General features: G+C 40.9%; 1 protein-coding gene across 2 annotated transcripts; it reads right to left on the bottom strand.

The window, feature by feature from the left end:
• Nucleotides 1-23: 23 nt before the first annotated feature.
• On the bottom strand, nucleotides 24-11,594 carry wrnip1 (WRN helicase interacting protein 1). Of its 2 annotated transcripts, none has more exons than XM_057856709.1 (7): nucleotides 10,995-11,594; nucleotides 9,946-10,140; nucleotides 9,182-9,423; nucleotides 8,372-8,574; nucleotides 3,473-3,628; nucleotides 3,247-3,326; nucleotides 24-3,108 (listed from the first exon to the last, which is right to left on the bottom strand). In XM_057856709.1, exons 1-7 carry the CDS (start codon nucleotides 11,580-11,582, stop codon nucleotides 2,827-2,829), a joined length of 1,746 nt encoding a protein of 581 aa, XP_057712692.1. In that variant the 5' UTR covers nucleotides 11,583-11,594; the 3' UTR covers nucleotides 24-2,826. The 2 variants fall into 2 exon arrangements, with proteins under 2 accessions (XP_057712692.1, XP_057712693.1); XM_057856710.1 differs by having other exon boundaries at nucleotides 2,962-3,108; nucleotides 3,477-3,628.
• Nucleotides 11,595-12,575: the final 981 nt, after the last annotated feature.

Here is a 12,575-nt window from a genome sequence, read left to right as displayed (position 1 = left end):
GAACATCCTGCATGTGTAAGATAGGAAAACACTAACAAAAAGAAACCAGCTTTTAAACTCATTTAACTCTTTGGAACATGGTCTCATTCTCATATCACATACAACATGCATTACAAATGAAATGTTTCAAAATTTAAAAGCCTTTCCATTGTTACGCCAGCAGGGGGCGGCCACCAAATCAGAGGAGGTCCAGTCATGCATAGCACACACATATAACTATTGTTTAGTGGTCTGGTCATGTCTCAAGTACATGGATTACAACGCATATTCAATGACATATACATATACAGCTTATATATAACATTGGTGGTGTAACTCAGTGGTAGAGTAGTGGTTCCCCAACTCAGAGGTGGTGACCTTGTCTAAGTATCCTTGAGAAAGACAATGAATCCCACATTACTCCTGATGCTGCATCATCAGTAGGTAAACGAGCGCATAGTGTCAAAGCGCTTTGAGTGCCTTGATGGTGGAAAGGCGCTATACAAGTGTAAGTCCATTTACGATTTACATTATCCTGAGCATTATTATGTAGGTTTGTATTAAAAAATATTTTCATATTTATCACTGAGTCAGCCATTGCATTATGCTGACCATTTTAATATCAATGATGTATATTTGTATAATATATATTTTATTCGTATTCATAATTTGAGGCAAACTTTGCCAGTTTCATCCCTTGAAGACAGAAAATATGTTAGCACCACCTGGTGGACATTAGTAAGTAGCAGGCAAAGTAATGAAAACGTCTGTTTTGCAATTCTGAGGCCCAGGATTCCAAATCAGAGTACATGATCTCCTCACTGTGATTTCAGAATGAAAGCAGAGATGGCAAATGGTAAATCCAAGAAGTGACAGCTGTAACACTCTTAAGTCCTCGTAGACAGTAGACACACCGTCTTTACCCGCACGGCCTCCTTCATCTATTCGGTCGAACAAGTCAGACTCCGAAATGATTTTAAGCTACTAAAAAGTTCTGTTTATCCATAAATGTCACTTGACATTTCCATTTGATGTCTTTGCAGACAATGGGCCAAAACTGAATGCTTTTTGTGTCCAAAAAAAAAAAAAAATCACATTTTAGAGCATCACTGTCTTTTATACTTCATCAGTTATGCACTCGGACTGCTGCTGTGCAGCAACTTGTTCCAGAACATGAAGTTGTTCAGAAAGCACTTCTACATTGAAAATTGAATTAGACACATCCATTAAAAAGTTTGGATAAGGTCAAATTAGCTCATTTCCACCCAAGGGCATAGGTTTGATCTCAACATGTGTAGGGACGACATAACAGCACAGCCTGCATGTACACTTTTTGCTGGGGACGGGACATTTATAAGACCAAACAGACAACACATATACATTTCTCACTAATATGAACCTAATTAATTGACAGGCTAAATGATCAATGCAAAATAAATCTGTTTTGACTTGTAGTAACTTTCATGTGTATTGGTTCAGGTGATACACCGTTCGATTCAAACCTTCGTTTTCAAAAACTACCAAAGAAACATTTTGAAAACTTCCAGAATAAATGTCTGGATTTTATTAGCCAATTTAAATTGCAATATTTGAACACAAATTATATTAAAAAATACAAACTTTTAAAGCAGCAATTAACTATCTACAAGGAGATAATCCTTAGTTCACTACATTTCTTACTGTTTAATTAATGTTAACAGAAGAAAACATACAGGATATTTCAACGCAACTTTATCCTCGAGTTTGAGAAATTCACACAGACTAATGCTATACTAACTCTGATGCAGGTCTGACTTTCAGTAGCAAAATTTGTGGTGTGTTCCTCACCTCCACAACATTGATGTCTTTTTACATTACTTACAGTGGCTGTTGCTGGCGGAAAAAAACTTCTAATATCCCTTGTCTTCGAAGGGGGCGGAGGAGGCGGCATGTTGTATTTCTGTCGGGCTTTGAATAGGTGAGTTGGAGGGGTGTGGGGGGGGGGGCAAGTCATCAGCCAATCAAATGTGGGTTTGAGGGAGAAAAATGGAATGGCACATTCAGCAAGTGAAAACGGGTCGATGTAAGTCTGATCTTAATGAAAGTACTGTAATTCTCTTAAGGTCTTAGGTCGGGTCAATTCTATCCTTTCAACTTATGGGAGGACAATCTAAATGACCTATATACTGAAGCCATTATATAATGCAAATAATGTCGCTTAGAAGTTGGTGGGGACAATTTCAGCATCCTGAAAAGTTGGTAGTGTAATGTCCCTACCGTCCCTATGCAAACCTACGCCATTGTTTCCACCTTCCCCTCAATTTGAAATTGATTGAATGTCTATTGTCCTCAATGACAACCAATGACCTAAGTTTACCTGAAAAGGGTATGTTGAATTTTAGTTTCCTCCTCACAAATCTGTGTGTGGTGTAATATATTAGAAAGAGCTTCCAGTACGGGGCATTGTTTTTGTTGAACAAAGCAAACTACAATCGCAAAGCTGAGAGCAACGATGAACAAGTTCTCCCAACAGTATCCAATTTGGCGGCTCATCGAAATGGGCATCTTGAAAGCCTTAGCCTAAAATGTCTGCCTCTCCCAAAAAAAGACGTCCTGTTCAATGATGCAGAAAAATGTACAATGAAAATATTTAAATCATTCAATAATGTTTAATATTTTAAGTCTTTACACTTTACACATAACTTGTTTGCACAGAAGGACAAAAATTGTTAATATCGTTCCAGTAGTGCAATAGAGTAGTTAAACTGAAATATAAGGAAAAGGTATATGCTTATGGATGTCATGTTCAGTCTTATTGTAATTTACCTTTAGATGTGTACACATTAGCGGATGAGTGACAAGGGGTGATCATGCTTCTGATGGCGTCCAGGTGAAAAAGTCAATGCCTCGCAGCTCTTCAGGTAGATACTCTTGCTCCACTGGTGTGCAGAAGGCAGGATTGTATTTGTAGCCCTTGGCGTAGCCCAACTGCTTCATAAGACGTGTGGGTGCATTGCGTAGGTGGAGTGGAACGGAAGGAAGGGGACCTTTGTGGTTCCTCAGACATGCCTTCACGTTGTTGTAGGCCTTGTACACGTCCACGGATTTGGCTGCCCGGGAAAGATACACCACACACTGAGCCAGGATCACCTGGAAAAGAACAGGTGTGTCTCAATAAATTATAATATGGTACAAAAGTTGATTTATTTAAGTACTTCAATTAAAAACGGAATGAAATATTTATGTATGGATAGTATGTAAAGTATATTGTTTTAAAAAAACAAATACCTCACATTCAGGCATCCCAATGAAGTGACAGGCTTGGAAAGCGGACACAGCCTGAGGAAGAGCGAGGGGATCTGCGATACCTGAGTGACAAGAAAGTCAAGTGAGAATGATAAAAAATGAATCATTCACTTTACGCATTCGCTGCCATTGAAGGCTGCCAACCCTCCCAGTTGGTCTATTGTCATCAATGGTAGTCAGTGAATGACTCAATAATCATCTTACATACCCACATCTTCGCTAGCAAAGCGGACCAGCCGGCGAGCCACATAGAGCGGATCCTCCCCACCTTCGAGCATGCGGCCCAGCCAGTAGAGGGCGGCGTTCTGGTCGGAGCCTCTCATGGACTTGTGCAATGCTGAGATGCAGTTGAAATGCTCTTCGCCTTAAAGTTACATATACACATTGTTATAGGATAACAATTCTTGTAGGTTTTTTCTCATTTTTTCCCCACAGCGAACATATCAAACTTTGATTTGAGCATTGGTAAAAGAAAAACACCTTCTCAAAAGGGTTCATTGACTACTCTAAAATGGCCATAAGTATTAATGTGAATGTTTGCTGGTGTAGCTGTATATAGCGAGTGTAGTGCTGCAACGATTAATCGATTAACTCGAGTAATTCGATTAGAAAAAAGATTCAAATTAAATTTTGTTGCTTGGAGTATTCGTTTAATTAAAGTACAGTTGTAATGGTTGGTTTTGTAAATGTTTGCATTTAGTTTTACTGATTGGGGTGGATACACAACCCTCTAGTGGCAAAAGTGAAAATGATATACAGTGGTACCTCGACATACGATCGCTTCGACACACGATCTTTTCGACACCTGACGTAAAATTGGACTTGCCATTTGTTTCAACATCCAATGACATGCTCGAAATACGACGACATGACAGCACCGCAGATGGACGAACGGCAAATTTTCTTGTGAGAGAAATCAACACAGGTTTCAAAAAGGTTTATACAGATGGTCAAACAAGGAAAAGGGTTACCACCATTGGGGACACCATTGAAATGAAGATACAAATTATAGAAAAATATGAGCGTGGGGGTGCGTATCCGTGAACTGGCTGAACAATACATCTCCACGGTCCTCCTCCGACCACCGTTCGCCAGTCTTTACATGTTAAGATCACTATTATTGTGGTAACATCGGCAAAGAAATCGCCTCCTGACTGCCAAAGTTGATAGTGTTGACAACACCGTCACCGTTGAGACAACATTGAAAGCCAAAGTAAACTCTCAGCCGCGCCGCTCCCTCTGTGTCACGTCAGCTACGCAGTGCGTTCAGGTACAGAAAAAAAACGTCCGCCACATTACAACCCGATTCGTTACGCTATTACAGGAATTATTATTATTATTCCGATTTTTATTTATAACTTATTTGTTTTGCTATGTGTAATTGCCATTTTTATTAGTAACAGGAGTATTTATTTAGGATTCAGTGTAGGTTTTTGGGCAGTGGAACAAAGTAAATGGATTATAATGTATTCTTATGGGAAAATCCTACTCGGCATACAAGCATTTTGACTTACAAACAAGGTCCTGGAACCAATTAACTTCGTATGTAGAGGTACCTCTGTAACTAATATTACATGGCTGAATCCAGCTGCTCCTTGTTAAGACCAACAAAAGTTTTTTGTTTGAGCTAACGTTTTTTATAATGCATTCATTGTTTATAGGTATATTTGACTGTTCTTGGTAGGAATATGTGAACCATTTGTTAAGAGCAATGAAAAAAAAAAGTTAGCATTTTATAGCATTTAAGCTAGTGGACTTTTGCAATGTAAATTAGCCAAATGTTCTTTGGTTGTACTTAGAGCCTCATTTATACAAAATTTTTTAAATACCGTTTGAGGCTCAGCTCGGGTATTTTAATTTTTTTATGTTCCTCATCCAATTACTTGATTATTCAAACTAAATAGTTCATCGATTAATCGAGTATAAAATAATCGATAACTGTAACCAGTAACCAGTAGTACACTGAATTTTGTTCATCATACTTAAGGCTAATACGACGACGCCAAGAGATAAACAGCGTTGGACATCATTTTAATCGGAGCCATTTGTCAAGCAGGCTGAGTGCTTTTCATCACCCTATAAAATTGGGACCAGTAAATCTCAAAGTTTCTGGACAGCTGAGTATTATGTAACTAGACAACTGAGGAGGCCAGAGGGAGAAATAGTGGGCAGGTGTTCTCCAGTCATGGTCATGACAAGGTGCTGGAAATTGACGTTTAAAGGGGACATCAAAATGGACTTTCAGTTGCTTTTTATAAATAGATAGGTGTCTACAGTTAAAATGTGCCTGTGAGTTAGCTGTCTTGAATTTAGCCCAGTCGTGATATCACATTACATAATAACCACCCTCACAACAAGTTTTTCCACCTACAGTGCGGCAAATAAGTATTTAGTCAACCACCAACTGTGCAAGTTCTCCTACTTGAAAAGATTAGAGAGGCCTGTAATTGTCAACATGGGTAAACCTCAACCATGAGAGACAGAATGTGGGAAAAAAACAGAAAATCACATTGTTTGATTTTTAAAGAATTTATTTCCAAATTGGAAAATAAGTATTTGGTCACCTACAAACATGCAAGATTTCTGGCTGACAAAAAGGTCTAACTACTTCTAACGAGGTCTAACGAGGCTCCACTCGTTACCTGTATTAATGGCACCCGTTTTATAAAAGACACCTGTCCACAATCTCAGTCAGTCACACTCCAAACTCCACTATGTCCAAGACCAAAGAGCTGTCGAAGGACACCAGAGACAAAATTGTAGACCTGCAACAGGCTGGGAAGACTGAATCTGCAATAGGTAAAACGCTTGATGTAAAGAAATCAACTGTGGGAGCAATTATTAGAAAATGGAAGACATACAAGACCACTGATAATCTCCCTCGATCTGGGGCTCCATGCAAGATCTCACCCCGTGGCGTCAAAATGAAAACAGGAACGTTGAGCAAAAATCCCAGAACCACACGGGGGGACCTAGTGAATGACCTACAGAGAGCTGGGACCACAGTAACAAAGGCTACTATCATTAACACAATGCGCCGCCAGGGACTCAAATCCTGCACTGCCAGACGTGTCCCCCTGATGAAGCCAGTACACGTCCAGGCCCGTCTGCAGTTCGCTAGAGAGCATTTGGATGATCCAGAAGAGGACTGGGAGAATGTGTTATGGTCAGATCAAACCAAAATAGAACTTTTTGGTAGAAACACAGGTTCTCGTGTTTGGAGGAGAAAGAATACTGAATTGCATCCGAAGAACACCGTACCAACTGTGAAGCACGGGGTTGGAAACATCATGCTTTGGGGCTGTTTTTCTGCAAAGGGACCAGGACGACTGATCTGTGTAAAGGAAAGAATGAATGGGGCCATGTATTGACAGATTTTGAGTGAAAATCTCCTTCCATCAGCAAGGGCATTGAAGATGAGACGTGGCTGGGTCTTTCAGCGTGACATTGATCCCAAACACACAGCCAGGGCAACAAAGGAGTGGCTTCGTAAGAAGCATTTCAAGGTCATGCAGTGGCCAAGCCAGTCTCCAGATCTCAACCCCATAGAAAATCTGTGGAGGGAGTTGAAAGACCGTGTTGCCCAACGACAGCCCCAAAACATCACTGCTCTAGAGGAGATCTGCATGGAGGAATGGGCCAAAATACCAGCAATAGTGTGTGAAAAGCTTGTAAAGAGTTACAGAAAATGTTTGGCCGCCGTTATTGCCAACAAAGGGTACATAACAAAGTATTGCGATTAACTTTTGGTATTGACCAAATACTTATTTTCCACCATGATTTGCAAATAAATTCTTTAAAAATCAAACAATGTGATTTTTTTTTTTTTTCCCACATTCTGTCTCTCATGGTTGAGGTTTACCCATGTTGACAATTACAGGCCTCTCTAATATTTTCGAGTGGGAGAACTTGCACAATGGCGTACCGCAAGCAACACGTCACTTCCGCTCATTAATATTCATGACATTAGCCACTGTTGCTAAGTAGGGACAAGCCACCGTTTGTCCCTAATAGGAAATCAATGGAAATCGTTTATGAAGGAGATGTTTACAGAGCTAAACCTACCAATTCTCTCTGAAAATGATGTCCCTGGTGCCAAATTCACTGGCAAAGATGTGGAAGAACATAAAAACGTTCAGGTAAAGAGATGGCTTGAGTGTCGAAGGCTGAAAAAGACGAAAAAAAAAACCGAGCCGACCTAAGCATAGCCTTAGCTTTTTTATCGACGCAACTGACAATGACATTCTCCTGTTTCAACAAGCTATCCTTTACCACCAGCCCTGTCTTTATATATTATATCCTCTGGTTGTCCTACGTCCCCTACCGTTCTTGGTGGTAATTTAGTTAGTTTTGTGTAGCGATAGCAAATGCTACTCAGTGACACCCAACGAACACTTTTAATTTTTTTCATTGTTAACAAATCTTAATTCTATAACTTACTTACACTTCCCCCTTACTAAAGTTTTTTTTTTTTTTTAACAACAGAAAATGTAACAGTGGCAGTCAGATACCATTTTAATTCTTTTCAGGTCATTCATTGTCAGACAGATGCAGCACGGCGCGTCACGCTAAAAAATATAAGTTAAAAATATCAAAATGGCTTACCACTTTGTCCTCTGAAAGACAATGCCAACCCAACAAAATGTTTACCGCATAAATGTTTACTGCCGAGCTGGCGTTAAAAGTCCGCGCAAGTTGATTCAGTCTTCACATTTTCTCCTCAGAGTATTTAGTTTCGGGAAACGTATGAAGAAAAACATCCTTCATATGTCGTAATGTCTAGAGTCGTTTCTACAAGTTCCAAAAAAGCAATGTGTGATCAGCATGTTCGTTTTTTGAAAGATTACTGGAGAAAAGTAGCAGAATTTACATTGCTTCTCTGCGAGGGCGGGTCTATGATGTCCCACTTCTACTTTACTTCCGCTTTACGATGCAACGTCACGGTCTAAAAATAGCATGCGTGCTGTAGGCCATTAGTGGTTGACTAAATACTTATTTGCCCCACTGTATATGTAAGCTGTTACGCCAAGCAAAGATCATATTATCATGATGTTCTTTTGATACATGAATTTTTGTGTTGGGAGGATTTGCTTCGGGTGCAGTTTACCTGCTTTGTCGTAAAGAATATGAGATTTCTGGAGACCCTCCTTGATGTGTTCTTCCTTCACAAGAATTTCCTGGGTGGAATCCTGGGTCAACCTGACCTGAGCTTGAACGGCCAGTTGCAGACTGTTGAGCCCCGTCCGAGCGTCACCGTCACACAGGTGGGCGATTGTGTCCAGAGCTTTTTGCTCGATATAAACTTTCAATCTGAGAACATGTTGATATATAACATTCAACAATTATTGGAATTCTGATTCATTTCAATTAAGAAGATAATTTAAGATTCAAGTGTTTTGGGTCATTAGCGAAATTGCAGATATAGTTTCAACTAGCATGTCATGGCACTACTGTAACTTGGGAGTATTGTATTCTGACAACCATTAAAAACTGATACTATAGCCATTTTGGTAAAGGCTGCTGTACGGAAATCAGCTTGGCTAAATGAGACCACCAAAGTGTGGACCTAGTCCAAGCTTTTAATGTGGACATACGTGATTTGTGATTTGCTGCGTTCTTTCCATGCATGGCAAACAATACGGTCAACAAATCTAGCCGACGTGCCGTGTCGCATTCCGCCCCGAGCAAGTAGCCATCAAAGGCCTCGTGGGCTACAACTTGTGCGCAAATCTAATCTGTCAACACATCATACAGGAGCAGAGCCGAGGGGATTGTGCTGGCTCCTGCTACTCTCCTCCCATAAATGATCTAACCTGGCCCTGTGAGCCAGCAACAGAAGATGAGAGCACTCTGGCAAAGAATTTTGATTTGTGGCTAGTTGTCCAGACACTACAGGCATACCATGTGGAGCACTCACTCATTTCCATCCGCTCGGTGGTCTGGCCATTCGAGGTCGGATTGATCCCCTTCCAGCACAGTGATCCCGAGTGCCGTCACCGCTCGGTCCAGGATCGAGCCCATTGCCTCGACCGAGAGCTTCTCAAGGACCAGCACCCTGCAGCGGCTGAGCAGAGCTGAGTTCACCTGGAAGGACGGATTTTCGGTGGTGGCACCTATCAGAGTCACTGTTCCGCATTCGACGTGAGGAAGGAACGTGTCCTGGAATACCCAAGAAGATGCGATATACAGTAAATCTATAAGGATGTAACGGTGACCATCTGAAGTGACGGTGACATCTTTCCCAGTGAGTATTTGCTTTATTTGACTTGGTTGTAAAAGCTATAACTTCCAGGTTGAATTTAAATCTACGCACAAAAAATACACTTGTAGGCTTTTCATTTAAATGACAATCAGTTACATTTCATGTAAAGCAATAAAAACATTTTTTTTAATAAAATGGTGTAGCTAAAAGATGACTAAGTTGATCAATGTTTCGTATTTTGATCACTTTGACGAGAGGTGCAGTCGCTAACAATTAGTTTAAAGGTGTCATCCTATCAATTAGTCCATTGAATATTTACGGTACAGTCAATTTTATTTATTCCATTTCTTGCTCCACCGGAGCCCAGACTGGATTGGCCCTCTCAGGGAGGCATTATATTGCCTCACTGTAGTTTTACAAGAGAATACGACAGCACAGATAGTAGCGTGGATTTCTGGCACAGATGTACAGTAACCCACCTGTTGGGATTTGTTGAAGCGGTGGATTTCGTCAATGAATAGTATAGTTCTGCGCTTGCATAGCCGCAACTCGTTCTGTGCTTGTTTGATGACTTCTCGCACATCGGCAACAGAGGCGCTGGTGGCGGAGAGCGTCACAAAACGAGACGTGCCCTTTTTCTTACTGTTGCTGGCAATGATGTGAGCCAGAGTGGTCTAAAACAGAGAAAATGCTGTATTAGAAACATGCATGCTAGCATTGGTACCCTGCTAAAGCTGCTGCCCCTGCAACCCGACCCCGGATTAAGCGGTAGAGTGAGGGTTGGCTGGATAGATGGATGGATGGATCAATCTAATCCATTGGCTCCCACTGACAGCAATGGAGAATAACTGCCAACCCGCCTACAATGGATTGGTCAATAACTGTAATTAGGCATGTGCCGGTATGAGATTCTGACGGTATGATAACCTTAAGCCAAAATATCAGATTCACAGTATCACAGTATTACAGCTCTAAAATGTTTTGAGATATCCGGGTGAGAAAAAAACAAAACCTTCATGACAGTGTTTACTAACCTTTAATTTTGTATAAATGCATAATCATATTGGAGGTATTGCCTCCTCAGCAGCCACCCTCCGCAAACATGTTTTACATGTCAGTTGGCCCTCGTATTCCAAGTCGCGGCCGTCGGTCTTGACCCTTACGGCTGAAAGCGAAGGATTTCTCCATGCATTTTTGGGACATAAAAAATAGCTCATACCTCAGGGACAGTATGACGGAAATGTTTTGCGGTTTTGAAACCTTGACATTTTCATACCACGGTATACCTTGAAACCGGTAATCGGCACATGTCTAGCTGTAATGGTAGTCAATGAGTAAAACTGAACTTTTTTTTTTTTTCTTTTATAAAGTGCATGCTTAGTTCGGAGCATCTGCCTTTGATTTTAATTTAACAATTATATCAAGAGCACAGCTACCATAACCAAATTAATTTTTACATAATCTATACTTTTACTTGAGTACAAAGTGTAACTGCAGCAATTCCTGAAGGTTAAAACGTCACCAGCACCTTGCCACATCCTGGTGGTCCCCACAGGATGAAAGAAGGTATTTCTTGGCAGTCCAACAGGGATCGGAGGAGGGTTTGTTCGCCGACAACTTTACTTTGACCAAAATATTCCTCCAGCGTGTTGGGCCTCAAGACCTCCGCAAGTGGTTTGTTTGATGATAACAGGGTCCGTAAACACAGGGTACGTGTTGCGTTCAGGGTCACTCCCTCACTCTTAATTCGTGCTCCCGAACATTCGGGTTCTGCTTCAGAACCGACCGCAAAAGTACGTTTAATTCCCTTGTTAACAGCGCCGCCAAAAGGTTTTGTGTTAGGAGAATTTATATCAATTTGAGCTGAACTTTTACTTTTATTTTGGTGAAACATGGAGAAAACACCCGAGGAGGAAGGGGTCTCCGGGTCTCCACTAGATCGCTTTGGCGCTACTTCGGAACAAAACTTCTTTTTTGATGGTCCATCATTAGAGTCCTGACACAAACGACTGTTCTCGGTGTGGCTTTTCAGTAGACAAACGTCGAGATGACCATTAATCTCATCGGAGGTAAAGTCATTAGAACAAACCGGACATTGCACCGTGTCGCTCGCCATCTTGCTTCCCACTAAACTTTGGCCCCGTAGTCACGTGACCAAAACGCGCCTTTAAAATAAAATTACTTTAAACTTTAAAATACCATCCCTGTCATATTTTCTGTTCTATTTTGATATAACGTCGGTGATATTATTTTTAATGGTTTGTAGCGTTAGTTTCCACATTCATGTTCTTTGTTCAATGTTCAATAATTTCAGTTAGATTCAGGGTAATTGCCCATTAGTGGGACGTTTCAGTGTCAGGCAACAGACAGGTGGCGCGTGTGTGCCTCTCGCTCTTTCGCTTTCTAATACATACACAGACAACTTTAAAATGCTTACAATGGGAAGTGCAGTATATTTAATTAGGTGGACACTCCTCCAAAAAAGGATATTACGTGAAGTCGTGGAAATATACATGTTGGAATTGGGCACTGTTGTGTTGTAGGTCCTAGGAATCAACCAAGGTCAGGGAAAGAACACTACTTGAGCATAAGCGGATTTTAAAGCGGAAATGTGAACTAAGGTTGGCCAACCATGTTTTTGAATAATATTGATGGCTAAACAATTATAAGCATATTTTCATTATTTTTTTTAACGCAACCCTTCCAGATTCTTTGTTTAACCCATGGCAACGCCCTTGACAACGAAAATGCTTTTCTTCGGAAATCTTCGGAAATTACATTACACCGGGAAGTGCAAGGGAAGTCCGCCATAGAACAGTATTGTTTGTTGCATTGCTTCTCGGTAAGATGCCACGGCGGTGTGTGGCGATGTTTTGTTCTCACTCAAACGAAAAGTTGTATGAGTGGCCAAAGGATAGCAGGGCGCGTAAATGGACATCTTTCGTTCGCACGAAGCGAATGAATTTCAAAACATCATCGAGTAGTGTTCTATGCTGCAAACACTTCGAAGATGCCTGCTTCCTTAACCGTTCTGCTTATGATCAAGGATTTGCCAAAAAGTAAGTGTGATTTTTGGATAGATGACTGATGACTTTGTCACAGCAGAGCT

The sequence above is a fragment of the Corythoichthys intestinalis genome, chromosome 14 (assembly GCF_030265065.1).
Source record: "Corythoichthys intestinalis isolate RoL2023-P3 chromosome 14, ASM3026506v1, whole genome shotgun sequence".
In the NCBI taxonomy this organism is placed as follows: domain Eukaryota; kingdom Metazoa; phylum Chordata; class Actinopteri; order Syngnathiformes; family Syngnathidae; genus Corythoichthys; species Corythoichthys intestinalis.
Note: the sequence above shows the minus strand (reverse complement) of the source record. Positions and strands in the feature narration are given on the sequence as shown.